Source organism: Mobula birostris, chromosome 21 (assembly GCF_030028105.1).
Source record: "Mobula birostris isolate sMobBir1 chromosome 21, sMobBir1.hap1, whole genome shotgun sequence".
NCBI lineage: Eukaryota > Metazoa > Chordata > Chondrichthyes > Myliobatiformes > Myliobatidae > Mobula > Mobula birostris.
This window is the reverse complement of record NC_092390.1, coordinates 47,835,736-47,856,368: the sequence shown is the minus strand read 5'-3', so window position 1 is coordinate 47,856,368 and position 20,633 is coordinate 47,835,736. Positions and strand designations below refer to the sequence as shown.

Here is a 20,633-nt window from a genome sequence, read left to right as displayed (position 1 = left end):
TGACCATACATTGGGCAAACCAAATCCATAATAATACGGTGACATACAAGGAAATTATTTTTTAAAGGAATAAAGCAATAAAGGAAAAATACTATTAATCCACAAAGGAGACATACAGAATTTCCAAAAAAATCTAATGAAAGTAGTTTGGAATTCAGCAAAGGATTTCAAAAGGAAAAAATGAACTATTAATTCCAATTAAGACTTGAGGGGAGAATAATAAAAATATGTGAAGTGAAATATTAAGCTGTAAGGCCATCTGGTTTATAAACAAATGCATATGAAGATTATTTATTTTTCCAGGGACCAATGTGATTACAGTCATTTTCAAGTTGAATAGTGCCACACTGAGATTTGGGTGGCAAATCACACTTATAGAGATGATGCATTTTCCATGTCAGATAAACAGTGAAAGATATTACTCTTCATGCACACCTGGTAAAATCATTCTGTGTGCATCTATTGTTAGCCTGTCTCAGTACAACCTGATTTTAATAGTACTACTTGATCTGCAGCAGAATGATGTAAAGGAAGCCTCCTTAATCACGTCTTGTCATGGTACTGGAAATCCATCTCATGAATTTCCTCATGCTCGTTATTCCTCTGTGCCAGCACAAAGGTACAAACCCCCAATTGTGCATAGTTCTCAGATTTTTTGACCACCCATTCCATTCTCAGATTTATCAATCCAACCTACCTACCAGCCTCCAGGCTCATCTATAACTCCTCTTGGAACTGGCCACAATCCTTTTAGGCACCCATCACTTTAAGCCACCTCCCTGACAACCCCATAGTCCCCTGGCTGATTTACCTAACATTTTGCTTTGGGTATGTCAGTTTAAATACATCACGCTAATTTAACAGCCTCAATGTGTTGGGCTACGGACATGAATGTTTCAAGTGATAAATCTACTTTCAAAGTGGTCATTGATGCCGTGCAGCAAAGTGCCTTTGTAGATGACAAACAATTTCTCAGTCTGCATATTGGTTTGATACTTAATGCTTCTATCTTGCAATGTTTGGCTTCAGTAAATTTGAAGTATAACATTAAAAAAGCAATGCAGTCCTTCAGCCCTGTTTTCCACCTTTACTACCCCACCTCGCCTCACACAGCACCCCCTCCACAACCCACCACTCCCACAGTCTGATACCCAAACATTGAGTTTCAACTGTCAGCTAGCCACATTCACATTAGTTTTCTACCCCCACCGATGACCCCTTCTCCCGTCTTCAACACTCCTCCTCTTCATGGACACCCCGCTCTGGTCTTCTGCCTGCTCTGGATCTCTTTATTGCTAACTGCCGACGGGACATCAACCGTCTCGACTTCACCGCACCTTGTTCCCATTCCAACCTTACTCCTTCCGAACGCTCTGCTCTTCACTCCCTCCGCACTAATCCTAACCTTACCATAAAACCCGCCGATAAGGGGGGTGCTGTTGTAGTCTGGCGTACGGACCTATACCTTGCCGAGGCACAGCGACAACTCACGGATACCTTCTCCTATTTACCCCTTGATTGTGACCCAACTAAGGAGCACCAGGCCATTGTCTCCCATACCATCACCGACCTTATCCGCTCAGGGGATTTCCCATCCACTGCTACCAACCTTATAGTTCCCACACCCCGCAGTCCCCGTTTCTACCTCCTACCCAAGATCCACAAACCTGCCTGTCCTGGCAGGCCTATTGTCTCAGCTTGTTCCTGCCCCACCAAACTCATTTCTACATACGTCGACACGGTTTTATCCCCCCTTGTTCAATCCCTTCCTACCTATGTTTGTGACACTTCTCAAGCTCTTAAACTTTTCGATGATTTTAAGTTCCCTGGCCACCACTGCTCTATTTTCACCCTGGATGTCCAGTCCTTATATACTTCCATCCCCCAACAGGAAGGTCTCAAAGCCCTCTGCTACTTTTTGGATTCTAGACCTAACCAGTTCCCCCCCTACCACCACTCTGCTGCATCTAGCAGAATTAGTCCTTACTCTTAATAATTTCTCCTTTGGCTCCTCCCACTTCCTCCAAAATAAAGGTGTAGCTATGGGCACCCGTATGGGTCCTAGCTATGCCTGCCTTTTTGTTGGCTTTGTGGAACAACCTATGTTCCAAACCTATTCTGGTATCTGTCCCCCACTTTTCCTTCGCCACATCGACAACTGCATTGGCGCTGCTTCCTGCACGCATGCTGAGCTCGTTGACTTCACTAACTTTGCCTCCAACCTTCACCCTGCCCTCAAGTTTACCTGGTCCATTTCCGACACCTCCCTCCCCTTTCTAGATCTTTCTGTCTTTATCTCTGGAGACGGCTTATCTACTGATGTCTACTATAAGCCTACTGACTCTCACAGCTATCTGGACTATTCCTCTTCTCACCTTGTCTCTTGCAAAAATGCCATCCCCTTCTCGCACTTCCTCCATCTCCACCGCATCTGCTCTCAGGATGAGGCTTTTCATTCCAGGACGAGGGAGATGTCCTCCTTTTTTAAAGAAAGAGGCTTCCCTTCCTCCACCATCAACTCTACTCTCAAATGCATCTCCCCCATTTCACACACATCTGCTCTCCATCCTCCTGCCACCCCACCAGGAATAGGGTTCCCCTTGTCCTCACCTACCACCCCACCAGCCTCCGGGTCCAACATATTATTCTCCGTAACTTCCACCACCTCCAACGGGATCCCACCACTAAGCACATCTTTCCCTCCCCCACTCTTCCTGCTTTCTGCAGGGATTGCTCCCTACGTGACTCCCTTGTCCATTCGTCCCCCCAATCCCTCCCCACCGATCTCCCTCCTGGCACTTAACCTTGTAAGCGGAACAAGTGCTACACATGCCTTTACACTTCCTCCCTTACCACCATTCAGGGCCCCAGACAGTCCTTCCAGGTGAGGTGACAGTTCACCTGTGAGCCGGCTGGGGTGATATACTGCGTCTGGTGCTCCCGATGTGGCCTTCTATATATTGGCGAGACCCGACGCAGATTGGGAGACCGCTTTGCTGAACACCTACGCTCTGTCCGCCAGAGAAAGCAGGATCTCCCAGTGGCCATGCATTTTAATTCCACATCCCATTCCCATTCTGACATGCCCATTCCCATTCCCATTCCCGTTCTAAAGATGAAGCCACACTCAGGTTGGAGGAACAACACCTTGTATTCCGTCTGGGTAGCCTCCAACCTGATGGCATGAACATTGACTTCTCAATCTTCCGCTAATGCCCCACCTCCCCCTCGTACCCCATCCGTTGCTAATTATATACACACATTCTTTCTTTCTCTTTTTCTCCCTCTGTCCCTCTCACTATACCCCTTGCCCATCCTCTGGGGTCCCCCCCACCTTTTCTTTCTCCCTGGGCCTCCTGTCCCATGATCCTCTCATATCCCTTTTGCCAATCAACTGTCCAGCTCTTGGCTCCATCCCTCCCCCTCCTGTCTTCTCCTATCATTTTGGATCTCCCCCTCCCCCTCTCAAATCTCTTACTATCTCGTCTTTCAGTTAGTCCTGATGAAGGGTCTTGGCCCGAAACGTCGACTGTACCTCTTCCTAGAGATGCTGCCTGGCCTGCTGCATTCACCAGCAACTTTGATGTGTGTTGCTTGAATTTCCAGCATCTGCAGAATTCCTCGTGTTCACATTAGTTTTGTTCTGATATGTTTAAACCAGTGATGGCCAGCCTTTTTCATGCACGAGTTCAGATGCGCCATACAGCTCTTGTACCCCCATTCAAATCATGTAAAAATGTTATTCTAGACATATTTAGCATTTTACATGATATATTGATTTAATATAAAAACAAGATAAACATTAGTTACCTTAATGAGACTTTTAACAAATATATTATGTCTTCTTTCGATTTCTTCTTTTTTCTTAATCACATATTCTTTCCGTAACTCAGACCTAAGCACTAGCTTCAGTTTTCCTTCTATTTCAGTCTGATGTTGTGTTTCATACTGTCTATTAAGATCATGTCTTCTATTATGTGAGACGGTGTTTTCACAAACAATGCACAACGGTTTTCCTGACGGACTCGCTATAAACAAGAACTCATTTTCCCACTATTCATTGAGTTCACACTTACTATCACTTCCTGCTTTTCTTTTGCACTGTGATGGGTAACTGAATGTAACAACAAGGCTTAATTTTCGAAAAAAGTACAGAACTGCAAATGTTCACAAAGGACGAACAAGGCACAACTCCGTAGCACACAAGTGTCAATTGTAAACTGACTGGCAAAAACCTGCAACGCACTGCTGGTGCAGACGCCTGGCACCTCAGGATCAAACAAGTATCAAACATGTATTGAGCAGTTATGGAATGACTGCAGAACAAAAGTCCTTCTTCCCTACTTTTGACTCATTGAACATTTTTTTAAATTGAAAACAGATTAATGTGAAAAAGGATAACATTCGCCAGAAGATGTGCACGAAATAATAAAATCACTAAAAATAATTGCTAGGTTTTAGATTTATTCTCAGTAAAACCCATTTCTAGCTCTAAGCTACTTGAATTCCTGTTATAGATTTTTTTCTCTACAAATTGGTTTTTGGTTGATACTTTTTTCCTGAGTAGGCTTACTTTTTTATTATTATCACCGGGGTGCAATGCACCACTTCTAATCATCCAATGTGCCATTTTTGCTGCATGCGCCATAGGCTAGCCTTCCCTGGTTTAAACCATGGCAAGAAAACATAAACAACAATAGCTACAGCTGGCTCTATGTAGGCAATACTGCGGAAAGTCTAATCTATATTGCTGCTTATCGAGCAACAGTTTCAGTCGTTGCTCCTGTTTAGCAATATTTTCTTGTTTTGAGCAGTATAATGTTTTTCCCTGTTCCCACTGGCAGAATGGTAAGCAACCAGATAATTCATTACAAGGTAAGGAGAGATTTTTTTTTATCTCAGTAATTTGTTACAGGCTGAAATGCATTGTCTTATAGGAAGCTGGAAACATTTATTTCCAACAATCAAGAGGAAATTGATATGTACTTGAAAAGAAAATATTTGCAGGTTTTGCCCAAGGAGCAGGAGAATGGATCTTACCTGTAAATCTTCCAAAGAGCTATAGAAGCACAATGAGCCAGGTGGGCCTCTGTGCTACGTTACTCTCTGCTTTTTAGTCTGCAGGTGCATTACTGAAACAAAAAGGGGTTTCAATTTTCTCCCCAGTTTTCATTGATACTTAGAAACACATTGGTGAAATGGAAAGAAATGTGTATCGCTGGGCTATAAATTCTGTACATCATGAGATAACTAAATATCATTAGATACAAATATGGATCTTTGCTTTCATGAACATAATATAAGTTCTGGTTTGTCTATTTATAAATATTAATCATTATAAATGTAAAATTATGTATCAAATGATGAGAATTATTTATTTTTAAAGCATAGAGTAACAATGCTGCAGGTAGCAAGCAGCTCATATGGTTTTTTTTAAATAAGTTCACGTGGGGAAGGTTGTGATTCATGATATGTTCAGTAAATCTCAAGATTTTTGATAAATGTCTAGGAGTGAACAGTGTAGCAAGTAATGTGTTTAAATTTGTGCACCAGTAGTGTGCACAAACAACAGTGAAGTTAATCACTTTGGTAGTATTTGCTGTGAACAGACTGTTCACCAGAAGTCAAACTGTTGGAGGAACTCAGTTGATTGAGCAACATCCATGGAGGACAAGGAATCGTTGATGTTTCAGGTTGAGACCCTACTTCAGGATTTGACGGTAGAGAGGAAAGATAGCCAGTAAAAAGAGTAGGGGATGAGACAGGAGCCTGTAGATGATAGGTGGATCAAGAAGGGGTGAATGGTGACAGATACATATATGGAGCCAGGTGGAGGAAGGACAAAGATGGGAGACAGAAGCAAGTGGGTAAAAGGTGAAAAAAGATAAGGAAAATAAAGAGTGAAGGTGTCACCCAGCACTGTCTCCTAACTCCAGACCTCCCTTTTCCCCATCTTGCTCCATCTGTCCAACATACCGCCCCCCCCCATCACCTGACTTTACTTATCATCTACCAGCCCTCCTTCGTGCCCTCAGGGTTTATTTTGTCTCTACACCCTCAGTCCTGATACATGGTCTTGACCTGAAATGTTAACAGTTCCTTACCCCCCAAATATGCTGGGTTCCTGCAACAGTTTGATTCTTGTTCCAGCTTTCAGCGTCCCTCCGTCTCTTGTGTTTCCTGTTCACCACGCCCTTTCAGCACATGGCACCAAAGAATTTTTATGCTTATCTGATGAGGCAGACTGAACCTTGGTTTAAAACTTGCAATAACGACTTTATTCTAAGTAACTTACTTATTTTACAAAACTCCTTCTCCAAGAGTGTAGATTGTCTAAGTTCATGTGCTAGTCAGTGATGAAAAGAGATCTGCTTGTATCCTTTTTTCCTTGATTCCTGATTATACTATTAAAAACACTCTCATAACTTAAGGACTGGAAACATACCAAAAACTTCTTCCCATCAATCCACCTTACTGGTTGAGATCAGGAGCCATAATGGTGACAAGACTGATTGCCTAATACATTCTCTTGAGAGTTATAATCTATTCCAATTTCAACAGCAGTCAAAAGATATATATAGGGTTTATTGGTATATTTTGACTTCTGAAGCTCGTAGCATAATGGAGGAACAGGAGGAAGCCATCTGGTCCATCGAGCCTGCACTGCCATTCAATAGGATCATAGCTGATCTCTTGATACGTTACTACATTATTGTGTCAGATCTTGTGTCTGGATCAAGAGCTGGTGAGATTAAGTCAAGCACGACTTAAATATAATATAGGCTAACGTTTCTTTTCAATATGTAAATGGCGCTATATTGAATGAGCAGATATCTTTCATGACAGCAAGTTCGCTTTTTCAAATAAACTTCAAAATCCTTTCATGTTATTTCTGTTGCCAAAATCAACAACGCCCATGAACAAACACCACTGAAAATAAGATACAATCCCTTCCCACAGGTCAGAAAGTACATTACAAAGTCAGCACTTGGGTGCAACAAACTTCCACAAATAGAATGGAACAAGGTTACACATCATTACTTAAGTAAGACAGGCACTTGAAAAACTTCTGGCTGAAGATGTTAAATTTTTATTTTTCAGAACTATAGCTGTAAACAAAATGTACCCGGTCTCTCACATTTGCTTAAATTTAGCATCATCAATAAATCATGCAAATAGATAACACTCCTATCTTTCTGAGATAAACTGGCAGTTCTTGTTCCTCCTTCTATAGACAGCTAACAGGCAGGGAAAAGACAAGAACATGATAAAATGATTCAGTAGCATTGGATAAGGTAAACTATTTCCTCTGAAGAGCCCGGAAGAAGTCATCAAAATCTTAAAAAGAAGAACTTGGGCATCCAGGTCACTACTGCCAAATTCATGGTCAGATGTTATTAAGGATTTGACCAGCAAGTCACATTTGGTGATAGGCATTGAAGACACCCATCCATAAAGCATTCTGGTGCTGCTTTCAGTGCTTTTTTCCCCCCAAATGTTGCCCAATAGGGAGAAGTGTTTCATCAGAGTGAGTAGCAGGTTGCATTCAGTGAGGTTCGATTCACTGTGTTGTGGTCTGTCCTGGAGTTTTACAGAAAGCATCTGGCCGTCTTGCAATCCAAACACAGAACTTAGGCTGTCAAAGCAAACTTACATTCCCAACTAGGCTTTGTGGGTCATAATTCCCTGCAGATGGTTGCCTCCAGATTGATAAGCAACCAACTTTGATGTAGAAAAAAAAAATAAATACTGTAGGGAATTAAAGAGCTTAATTTTGAATTTTCTCATGTTATTGAACAACATTCAAGATGTTTGAAATAGTTGCATGTAACAGGATCATGTTTATTCTTGAAATACCATTAACATTACATTTAAATATATTCAAAAGGTGATTTGTTTCTACAAAGTAACTCTTGTACTCTCAGGCTGAAACTCTGGATGAGCGCAGAGGAAGTCGACCTCGTTCAATGGTACGTTCCTTCACAATGCCATCAACTCCAAGACCTCTGTCTGTTGCATCAGTCTCCTCCATGTCATCTGACAGTACCCCGTCCAGGCCAGGTTCTGATGGGTATGTTTTACAGTTAATGTGATCACATTATATTTGTCAAGTTTCTCTGAAATTTTGAACTGGGATGATTTAACAGATGAATATGTTTGTGCATTATGAGTACAGTTTGAGCAGGAAATTAATGAGGTCACCTTATAATCCAAGGAATACAAATGCCTTGAATTATTGTGTCCTATCTCATATCCATTGATCTAAGGAATACAAGCTCATTAACAACATCTGGGAGCTCTATGGACATAACTATAGGAAATAAAGATGCAAATTATTTTGTTCTACTCCATCGACACCTGCATGTGAAGCTTACTCTTGTTGTAAATATGGGTGGAGCTTCATCCATGCATTCTGAGGTAACAAAGCATAATGTCACCTGAGATCGCACTTTTCCTGTAATCTGCACATGATTATATTAAAATAACCATATACCATGAACTGCAGTGACCCTATAACTGATCCTTCTAAAACATTGTGAAAAGAGGACAATTAGAGCATTAGAGGTAAAAGTTAAACCAATAATGTGTGGGGTGAAGGTTAAATAAAACAAAACAAAATAGTCAGTTAACAACTGTAGCAGAATAATCATTTTTTAACCATTAAATCTCTTTTGTGAAAATTTATGGATAGCCTGCCTAGCTTCAAGATACACACCAATTCCACAGGTTCTTCATTTGCTATTCTTATAACTTCAAAACAAAATACCAGATATGTTAAATATGATTTTGTTTTTAAAAATACACGTTGACTCTGCCCGACTCTATAATTTATATGTTCTTAATTACCACTGCTTTAATAATCAATTGTAGTATTTCCCCTACTGACATCAGACTGGTTAGTTGTATCCTGTTTTCTTACATCCTTTTTTATTAATAATCAAACATTTGCTACCTTAGAATTCTGGATCAATGGGATTTTGGAGATTTTATTATTTGTTGAAAACAGAACTGCAAAATTGGATGATTCTTAAGGAATGAAGCATCAGCTTTTAGATTAGATAATTTTAGTACTAGCAGTAATAAATTTGGAGCATATTGATAGAAGTGATTAATGACAAGTAAAGCAATAGTTGAAGACCACCAGAGAGAGAGAAAACAGATTTGTTAGATAATAAAAACAGCAGAAAATGATGTTGCAATATGAGCACTCTGTAAGATTGTCAAATGTGCAGATCCTACATTGTGTATTTTATTTAACAATTCACCAAAGCTGGTTAATAACCAGAGCTTTAATGACCACACAGAATGTAATGATCAACACAGTAAATTTTGATTGTATTAGACTTTGGGCAGCAAATCCCAGACTCTGATAAGAACCTTATGAGGAACTAACTGGATAATTGGAACATAATAAAAGAATAATAAGAGTTACTTTGGATCACTAGAAAGTGGGGAACATACTCTATTTTCATTCCACACATTAGTTTTCACAAAGAGGACTAACAACAATGGTCATAATGTTACACAAGTTTCAAAAGTAATAAATGAGACCAAGCAATTTTAGAAGCTCTGAAATCTTAACTCTAATCTGCTGAAGTATTACTGAAATGACAAGCGAAAATGAGTTTGATTTCATAATTCCCACTCTTAGTAACATCTAGTGCAGTAAAATGGCCACTATCATCATGAAGAATCCCACACACCCTGCTCATGGACTGTTTGTTCCACTCCCATTAGAGTTGAGGCTACGTAGCATCCACACCAGGACCACCTCACTCAAAAACAGTTACTTTCCCTAAGCAGCAAGGCTGATGATCAACACCTTCACCCACTAATCCACCCCATCACCACTACTTTATCGTTCCCTGTCAAAGTCACCTTATGTACCGACATTACAGTGCCTAGTGTCACTTCATGGACACACAATCTATATATTTATATTTATTGTGTTTCTTTTATTATTGTGTCCTTTATCTTATAGTATTTTTTGTCGTACACCAGATCTGGAGTCACAATTATTTTGTTCTCCTTTTCACTTGTGTACTGGAAAGACAGTAAGCAATCTTGAATATTGAACTAGTGTAATAATTGTTGATCATTGGTTGTATAGTTTGAATTGTGAAGCAGTTTTGATTTGTCAACAATACAAAAATGGTTTTAAAAATCCTGTTGGTTAAAAGTTATAAATTATCATTTTAAAAATTTGTAAGTCATAAACAATATAACCAGAGGCTAATCAGGTGTGATTAGAAATTAAGTCATTCAGTAGTATGGAAATTCATTTTAAAGCTTAATATTTTTCCTAAGAAAGTTATAAATAATTTACAGTGGTTCAGATTGCTACATAATTTATCTCTTGCATCTTCTTTCGGTTAGCCGTAATGCTTGATCCATATCACGTAATCAATAATTATTCCAATTTAAAATTCTGCAGTAGTTTTACATCATTGTGTTCTGGAGGATGAACATAAACACTGATTTCACTTCAAAGAAATAATTTTATTTTTTGATATTCCAGTCTGTCATAAAACACATTTTAGAATGTATTATAATATCTTAACATACATTTTCTGAATTGAAATATTGTCATGTATTTTCCAGAGAAATGGTAGCATTTAACATATGTGTCAAGAAATTCAAACAGCAGTGTGGTAACTTCCTACAAGCTTAGATTAGTTTAGAGGGAATCTATCCATAAGATCTGGTGCAGGGACAGATTGAAAATGGGCAGGAATAATTGTATTAAGTATTACAGTTTTCAAATGAATTTAATTTACTTAAATGCTTCCAATTAGCTTTAAATTTTTTTTATAAGTACAGGGCCCATAAAAGATATTCACCCCTCACCCTTGGAAGTATTTATGTTTTATTGTTTTACAACATTGAAACACAGTGGATTTAATTTGACTTTTTGGGCACTGATCAACAGAAAAAGGATCTTTTGTGTCAAAGTGAAAACAGATCTCTACAAAGTGATTTAAATTAATGACAAATATAAAATAAAAAATAATTAATTGAATAAGTATTCACCCTCTTTAATATGACACACCAAATCATCATTGGTGCAGCCAATTGTTTTTAGAAGTCGCATAATTAGTAAATAGAGATCACCTATGTGTATTCAAGGTGTTTCAATTGATTGTAGTAAAAATACACCTGTATCTGGAAGGTCCAACTGCTGGTGAATCAGTATCCTGGCAAAAACTACACCACGAAGACAAAAGAACACTCCAAAGAACTCGACGAAAAGGTTGTTTACTGAAAAGCACATCAGGAGCTGCATACAAGAAAATTTCCAAGCCACTGAAAATCCCTTGGAGTACAGTTCAGTCAATCATCAAGAAATGGAAAGAATATGGCACAGATGTAAATCTGCCCAGAGCAGGCTGTCCACAAAAACTGTGTGGCTATGCAAGGAAGTAAGGGAGGCCACCAAGAGACCTTAGAACTCTCTGGAGGAATTACAAGCTTCAGTGGCTGAGATGGGAGTGACTGCGCATACAACAACTGTTGCCCAGGTGCTTTACCAGTCACAGCTTTATGGGAGAGTGGCAAAGAGAAAGCCACTGTTGGAAAAAACTCACATGAAATCTCAGCTAGAGTTTGCCATAAGGCATGTGAGAGTCTTTGAAGTTAGTTCAAAGAAGGTTCTATGGTCTTATGAAACTAAAATTGAGCTTTTTGGCTATCAGAGTAAACGCTATGCTTGGCGTAAGCCAAACACCACACATCATCAAAAATACACCATCCCTACCTTGAAGCATGGCAGTGGCTGCATCCTGCTTCACTGTAGCAGGCCCTGGAAGGCTTGTGAAGGTATAGGGTAAAATGAATGCAGCAAAATTCAGGGAAATCCTGGAGGAACACCTGATGTAGTCTGCAAGAAAACTGTGATTTGGGAGAAGATTTGTTTTCCAGCAAGACAATGACTTCAGGCATAAAGCCAAAGCTACACAGGAATGGCTTAAAAACAACAACGTTAAGTCAGAGTCTGGATCTCAATCCAATTGCGAATATGTGGCTGGACTTGAAAAGGGCTGTTCACTCATAATTTCCATGCAATCTGACAAAGCTTGAGCAGTTTTGTAAAGAAGAATGGGGAAAAGTTGCAGTGTCCATTTGCTGATAGAGACCTATCGACACAGACTGAAGGCTGTAATTGCCGTCAAAGGTACATCTACTAAATACTGATTTGAAGGGGGTGAGTACTTGTGCGATTGATTATTTTGTGTTTAGTAATTGTAATAAATTTTGACCAATTTGTATAAATTTGTTTTCACTTTGAGACAAAAGAGTCTTTTCTGTGAATCAGTGTCAAATAAGCCAAGATAAATCCACTGATTCAATGTTGTAAAACAGTAAAACATGACAACCTTGCAAGGGAGGTGAATACTTTTTATAGGCATGCTATCAAGCTAATAAAATTAATTTTTTGAAATGCAGGAGTCATGGACTGTTAGGCTGTAAAATTTGTTTTTGACATTTCTCTTGGAGGCGTGTTTTGGCATCAGAAATCTGATGAGGTTTATGTCAGGAAAGCATTGATAATGAGAATCTGGATGGCTACTGCAAGGAGACTCATTCAAGGGAGTCATGGATTTAGCAGATGGTTAAGCAGCATGCTTGTGGGCAAATTCTGGCCAGCAAAAAACCAGCAAAAAAATTATTGAAAACATTAAAATGTAAACTGGAAAATTCAAACAAAGTACTAACCTTGTTAGGTTTTACATTTCCCTTTTCAGTAAAGAAGGAATAATGTCTGAGTATTTCACTTTAATACCCAAATAAATTGCTTAACAAAATTCTTTAGATTATAGATGCTGCATTGGAAATTTACAGATTTCATGAGAAATACATTTGCTCCAGAAAATAGATCATACTCTGGGCATTTTTTTAATCTTTTAGCAGAACAGGCCCTTGCAGCCCAGTGAGCCAAGCCACCCAGCAACTTACCTATTTGACACTAGCCTAATCATGGGACAATTTACAGTGACCATTTACTTATTAACTGGTACACCTTGGTGCTCTGGCTTCCTCCCACATTCCCAAGAGGAAACCAATGCGATCATGGGAAGAATGTACAAGCTACTTGCAGACGGCACTGGAATTGAACTCTGAAATCTGACACACTTAGCTTGTAGCAGCAGCACGCTAGCCACTATACTACCGTAGCACCCTTAACCAGTTATAACAAGTTTATTTATATATTTTCCTTTGTTCAATATCATTTATTTTAGATTTATTCTAGAGCCTCTTCTCCCAAAGAAGATGCATTCAAGATCTCAGGATAAATTGGATAAGGATGATTTTGACAGGGACAAGCGAGAGAAAAAGAAAGAAAAAAGGAACAGCAAACACCAAGAAATGTTTGACAAAGAATTTAAAGCAACTGATATTTCCAGCCAATCTACAGAAGCAGTGATTCTGTCTGAAACGGTAATTGCATGATAATTTGTGAACTGAGTTTCTGTCAATTACTGTATTAAATAACTCCTCTAAATATTCACTGTTTTTTCCATCTATTTAAAATGCAGGTACTGTGAGCCATGAAATAATTAGGAGCTACTGCTTTAATGACTGCAAGAAACATTCAGCATTGTGCTTTATAAGTACAAACGAGGCAACATAGCATTAAAAATCTGAACAGTTGACATTGAAAAATGTTATGCAAATTGCTATTGAAAATTTTCATCTTTAAAAAACTCTCTCTATATTTTGAGTAGTAAACTACCTAACATCCTAACCTCATATCTGATTGTCAATAAAGGATAATGGATTTGCATTCAGTGTTCACAACAACATTATGTTTATCAGTACAGATGTTTAATGAAGAAATTTAATGCTTAAGTAAAATGCCTGAGAAGAAACTAAGAGCGTGGCAGTGCTCAGTTATTGAGAAATTAGAAAAAATAGCAAGTGCACGCAAAAGGAAGATCACAAAACATGAAAGAGATTCAGGATGAGTATTTAATCCTTTTGATGTCTTAAGCTAGGTACATTTCAAAACAAAATTGGTAAGGCACCTGAATCAAAACACACTCATCCAGTTATTCACAAGCCCCATTTAACAATTCTGTGCAATTAATTTCTTACTACTTGTAATAATTGCTATTTTCACCCTTTTAGAAACCATGAAGTTAGAAATGTATGGATTAAATTAGCATTTGATTCAGTTGCAATCAAAAGACAGTTCAATACTAACAAGTTAAAACCTTAACTTCGCAAACAACAGGAATTCTGCAGATGCTGGAAATTTAAGCAACACACATCAAAGTTGCTGGTGAACGCAGCAGGCCAGGCAGCATCTCTAGGAAGAGGTACAGTCGACGTTTCAGGCCGAGACCCTTCGTCAGTTAGTAAGAGATTTTTGGGACTGAAGGAAGAGTTAGTAAGAGATTATCTTCCTTCAGTTAGTCCTCACGAAGGGTCTCGGCCTGAAACGTCGACTGTACCTCTTCCTAGAGATGCTGCCTGGCCTGCTGCGTTCACCAGCAACTTTGATGTGTGTTGCTAAAACCTTAACGTGTTTTTTTGCCTTCCTTACTTTAGAATACTAATGATTGCAGCATTCCTTCTACTATTCTCACTAAGACATCAAAGTTTGGAATATCCTCTCTGCCCAGCCCCGTCCCTTGCCCATTTATAAGGTGAACCAGGTCAAATATTGCTGCTTTTATATGAATTGATATGATAATACTAAGTTGTCCTGAATCAGAATTGATCCTTAAATTCTCATGTGACAAGTTGCTCATGATTTGTAATAGAAGTTGACTCTATTAAAACTGTAGTGCTTTTCATGATGGCACAACTTGCCTCTTCTTTTTCAGATCAGTCCTTTACGACCACAAAGACCAAAGAGCCAAGTGATTAATATACTGGCGGCTGATAGAAGGTTTTCTGCATCCTCAGTATCAAATCCAGTAACTCCCAGAGCTAAGTTGTCATTTTCCTTACAACCTGGCCTGAGTAAGTACTTTACTGTAAGTTCAGAAATAATTTTTATGAAAAGAAGGTTTTTTTTCCCATGGTGGGGTATCAAAACCAAGATGGTTTAAGGTGAGAAGAACAAGTTTAAAAGGGGACCTAGGAGTTAAGTTTTGAACACATTGGGAGGTCAGTTGTTGGAAACAAAATGCCAGAGGAAGTGATAAAATCATATGCAATTACAATTATTAAGAAACACTTAGGCAGACACTTAGAGAAGGCATTAAGAATATGGCCCTATTTCAGGTAAATAGATTGATGGGTAAAAAGCTCAGCAGGGTTGTGGTGGGCAGAAGGGCCTGTTTCTATGCTTTATAAATCTATGGTTCTCTTGTTTCTTTGGAATGTTCAATTATGTATCATACTTCTAGCTAGTGAGTGGGGAAATTGCCTGAAATTAGATTGCATGGGATATTCAATTCAGCATTCTGTTTAAAACTGTACTTGCCATGGAGTTTAACATGATAATATCAGCTTCCAAGTCCTTTTGCATCTCTTTGCAAGATATAATTAGGTGACATCCTGATATGTGCTGTGCCTGCACATCTGACATAGATCAGACCAAGTTGTCCCAGGAGCAAACATCCTTACATACTCCTAGCGGAACTGGATCCAAACAACACACACAAAATGCTAGAGGAACTTAGCAGAGCTGGGAAGTCAGCTGGTGAAAAAGATAAAGGGCTGGAGAAAGGGGAATTGGATAGGAGAGGACAGAAGGCCATGAAAGAAAGGGAAGGGGGAGGAGCACCAGAGGGAGGTGATGGGCAGTAAGAAGATAAGGTGTGAGAGGGAAATGGGAATGAAATGCTGAAGGGAGGAGGCAATTACTGGAAACTTGAGAAATCGATGTTCATGCCATCAGGTTGGAGATTTCCCAGACGGAATTTAAGGTGTTACTCCTCCAACCTGAGTGTGACCACATCGCAGCAGAAGAGGAGGCCATGGCCTGGCATGTCAGATAAAATAAAATCCCAGATTGTTTATATATCAACAGAAATTACAACAGCTGTTGAATAGAACAGATTCCCCCTTCTCCAGCCTTTTATCTCTTTCACCAATTGACTTTCCAGCTCTTTACTTCACCCCTCCCCCTCTTCCCAGTTTTACCTATCACCTACTCCCTTGTATTTCTTCCTCCCCCCCTCCCACACCTTCTTACTCTGACTTCACAACTTATTCTCTCCAATCCTGATGAAGAGTCTTGGCCCGAAGCGTCAACTGTTTACTGTTTTTCATCGATGCTACCTGGCATGCTGAATTCCTCCAGCATCTGCAGATTTTCTGTTGGTTGTGATAAAACTGGATCTTCCCAGTTTTATGTTAAAATGGTATCCCACTAAAGTGAGTCCCATACTTAGCTTTTACCCTTCAAGCCCCCAGGAGCCCTAATGCCACATTCTTGATTGTCAACCCAAATGCATCTACAATTCCTGACAATCGTATACTGCTAGGAAGTCCAGGGCAGTACATTTATGTCCCTGAAAAAATGAGCTGTCCATTGGGTAAGTGCCTTGGACACTACTGATGTTTGATGAAATAGTCTTTGTCACACAATAGCTTAAAACCATCTAGTGCGCCCATTGGAGCAGAGCAACATGTCTAGGTCAACAATTGAAAGTGTAATGTTAACAAGTATTTAATAGTACTTAGGATCTTTCTGAATGGATTAAATCCATAATCAGCATGAATTCAGCTGCATGCACTTAAATGAAACAGTTTGTAGAGCAATAGGAAGATAGTACACAACAACCATAGAATGTATGTACAATAGGCTAGGACTGTAGACAAGAAATACAGATTTGTTGGAAGTGTTTGGAGCTGTGAGCAGTACACAGAGTAAGAAAATAGTTCCATTGGCACAAACTTACCACAGCCTAAAAAAGAGAGAAAAAAAAATCAGTACACGCTATTCTTGCTTTAACTTTCAAATGGGGCAGAATCTATTACAATTTATATTTTACAGTCAGTGTTAAAATTATTTTCTTGATGTTAATGCTGACTACACAGTGGCAATTTTATTAAGTACACCTGCTCATTAATGCAAATATCTAATCAGTCAATCATGTGGCAGCAACTCAATGCATAAAAGCATGCAGACATGGTCAATCGGTTCAGTTGCTGTTCAGACCAAACTTCAGAATGGGGAAGAAATGTGATCTGTGAAATGATTGCTGGTACCATACGGGGTGGTTTGGGTATCTCAGAAACTGCTGATCTCCTGGGATTTTTACATACAGCAGTCTCTCAAGTTTACAGAGAATCGTGCAAAAAAAAAACAACAAAAAAATTCTAGTGAGTGGCAGTTCTGTGGGCGAAAATGCCTTATTAATGAGAGGTAGGATGAGAACAGCCAGACTGGTTCAAGCTGATACAAAGACAATGGGAACTCATATAACCATGTGCTAAAAACAGTAATGTGCAGAAGAGCATCCCTGAATGCACATGTCAAACCTTGAACTGGATGGGTTACAGTAGCAGATGACCACAGACATACAGTATACTCAGTGGCCACTTTATTAGATACCTCCTGTCCTTAATAAAGTGGTCACGGAGTGTTGTTACTGACAGCATTGTCTTTGAATTCTGTACATTGGGTAGGCAGAATTAGCATTAGATGGAAAACACATTATCCAGGGTTGTCAGTGAATGATATGTTGGCAGGGTAATCATCAATAAGTTGCATATCATTTATGTCTTTGAAATTTCATTTGATTTTTTTTTAATTGGATACACAGTATGTCCACCAGTCACTCATGTAGTACTCCTGCAGCTTCACCTGACACCTCTTGCTGACATTTATCCTGGAGGTGTAGATGCTATGGCTGTCTTCCCAAAGTAGAACGGTCTGCGAGCGATGGCTAGGTCTCGAAGAGTGGATCTTGAGACCCTGTTCTCAAGTTCACCTTCTGTTGGTTCAAGGATATCCAAGAGTGTCGCACTGCTTGAATTTATTGAAAAGAATTTCAATTTTGTGTCAGCAGTGTCTTCATGCATGGGATGCAAAACAATTGTACATTGTTACTTTATATATGTTACATTATTTCTTTATATAGTAGGTACCGTGTTTGTACCTGCATGAAAGAAATATAAGTTTTTAAAATTTTAGCCATAGGTATCAGATATCTAAGAATGGCTCTAAAGGATTTAAATAGTAAACCACTAACCTGCACATTTTCCAACCAAGGCCAGCAACCGTATTCAAATGAAATATTCAAATTGTGTGTATGTGCACAAAATTAAAATAGTGTGAAGAAATGTGGAAGAATGCATGTTTCTTTTCTAGCTTTATGAAAAGAAAATATTTATTTCACATTTATAAAGGAACAATTCTAGTGCTTATTAATAGTTCCCTTTGTAGTGTAAAGGCATAACGTTTTTATATGTTGTATATGGACATCCACATAAAAACATTAGTCGAAATTAATCAGGTTGAAACATTCTGAAGTATTTGGTTTAGTGGCTCATGGCATCTGAAGGTAGTCTCTGACAAAATTACCTCAGAATGGGCACCAATGCCAGGGTAATATTGATATAATGGTAAAGTTACTGGATATATATATTCTGAGGCCAGGACTAATAATTGAAGGTGTGTTCATTTCAAAGCATGACAGCTTGGGAGTTTACATTAAATTCATGAAATAATCTGGAATCTAATAAAAGCTGGGGAAAGAAGTTAGAATTTGAATGCATCCTGATGAAAATTCCAACATTATTTCAACCTGTTCATTTCTAGATATGGAACTGAATGGTGCTGTTACTTCTGAGCAGACTGGAATACCACCTCCTCTTCCTATCAAAGGCAACACTGGTGATTATGGAACTGTGACCGATAGCCAAGAACTTGCCACTCCAACCACACCCCTCCCTCATCAAACCAGGGTAACTATAGACCTATAGTTAACCAGCAAGATAATTCTTCTTTCATAATTAAAGTATTTCTATATATTCTGAAAAGTTTTCTTTTAAACACAGACCACTTTTGGTCAATAGACTGATACCAATGTCACAGGCTAACTAAACAAGAAGATAAGAGCAGGAGTAAGTTACCAAGCTCCTCGTGGCTGATCTATGCTGGTGCCAAATATTAATCAGTGCCAGTAACCATTGTTTTGAATTCCTTGATCTGTCAAATGTGTCTCTCTCCCTACCTTAAATACCCCTAATGATCTGGCCTCCTCCACCAATGTAAGTGTAGAACTTCAGAGATTCACTGAGAGGAGGTACATGTGCAATATTTACGTATATTAAAAACAACTTAAAAGTTATTGTATATTAAACTAATAACACAAGAAAGCAGCAAAACAATCAGTTCGTTAACCAGCAATTTTGCCACTAGCCTTCATAAGTGAATTATCTAATTTGACATTTCTGTGCAAAAAGTATATCACCTGATAGAAGTGAAATATCGCTTATTCGGCTAGGTGTTAAAGTTAGTGTTAAAGCTGCCCTGTAACATTTAAAATTTCAAGCATTTCTGCATGGCAGTTTGCTAAATTTGATCTTATAGACTATCTGAGTGACTATATCAAGCAATTGCATATTCCCCTACTGGTGAGCTGGAAATATTTCAAACTAAACAATACTAAACTAAACAATATAAGGATTTGGGCAGAAACATGCTTAATCAGGTATATTTAAAGGGAATGAAAGGCTGGATTAGTGAAATAAGGAATATATATTTAAAAAAATAGAAACTAAAGCTTGAAGGAATGAAACTCATCATTACAGTGTTTGATTTTCACTGACAAAGTGGTAATATTTAGTATGCATACACAAATAAACATAGCAATATCAAAGTATCCACTGAATTTCAATATTGAGACCAAAAGTAAAATGCTGCTTTTGCCCAACCAATGTGTGGTATAGTTCAGAAATCAGCTTTTGAAGTTGTATATTTAATTACATTTATCTTTTGTCTTTTGTAGTTATGGTAATATTTGCACATAAGAATTGTCACAGCATTACGTCCATGCTAAAACGGGTGCAGGTTATTCTCGAGAGGGAGGGCAAGAATCCAGATGTTGTGGTCCATGTAGGGACCAACGACGTGGGTAGGAAGAGTGAGGGGGTCTTGTGTAGTGAGTTCAGGGAGTTAGGTGCAAAGCTGAAGGGCAGGACCTCCAGGGTAACAATCTCAGGATTGCTACCTGTGCCACGTGCGAGTGAGGCGAGGAACAGAAGGATTATACAGACCAATATGTGGCTGAGAGGATGGTGCAGGAGGGAGGGCTTCAGGTTTTTAGATAATTGGGCTTTGTTCCAGGGAAGGTGGGATCTGTTCCGATGGGACCGTTTACACCTGAACTGCAGGGGTACTAACATTCTTGCAGGAAAGTTTGCTAGTGCTGCTTGGAGGGGTTTAAACTAAATTTACAGGGGGCAGGGATTCAGAATGTGAGAGAGGATAGCGAGATGAGGTATAAAGGACAGGTGGGGATTACACGGTTCCGGAATATTAAGTGTGAAGTAGAGAAAGGTGAGGCAGAACGAGTGATAAGGAGGATACATGTGCAGAGGGATGGTCTGACGGAGCATGGAGTTAAATGTGCAGAAAGAGTAAGTAAATTTAAGAAGGACAACAAAATTCAAGGGGCGTATAGCCCGGTGAGAGTTTGGGGAGCTGGGTTATGCACAATAGGCGGTGA

General features: G+C 39.1%; 1 protein-coding gene across 3 annotated transcripts in view; it reads left to right on the top strand.

The window, feature by feature from the left end:
• dock1 (dedicator of cytokinesis 1) overlaps positions 1-20,633 on the top strand; it is a 555,786-nt gene that overhangs the window by 530,883 nt on the left and 4,270 nt on the right. For all 3 annotated transcript variants that reach the window (XM_072239408.1, XM_072239407.1, XM_072239409.1), the window contains 4 exons: positions 7,926-8,071; positions 13,239-13,437; positions 14,829-14,967; positions 18,722-18,867. In XM_072239408.1, the coding sequence (XP_072095509.1) occupies positions 7,926-8,071; positions 13,239-13,437; positions 14,829-14,967; positions 18,722-18,867 (630 nt within the window). The remainder of the gene's footprint in view (positions 1-7,925; positions 8,072-13,238; positions 13,438-14,828; positions 14,968-18,721; positions 18,868-20,633) is intronic.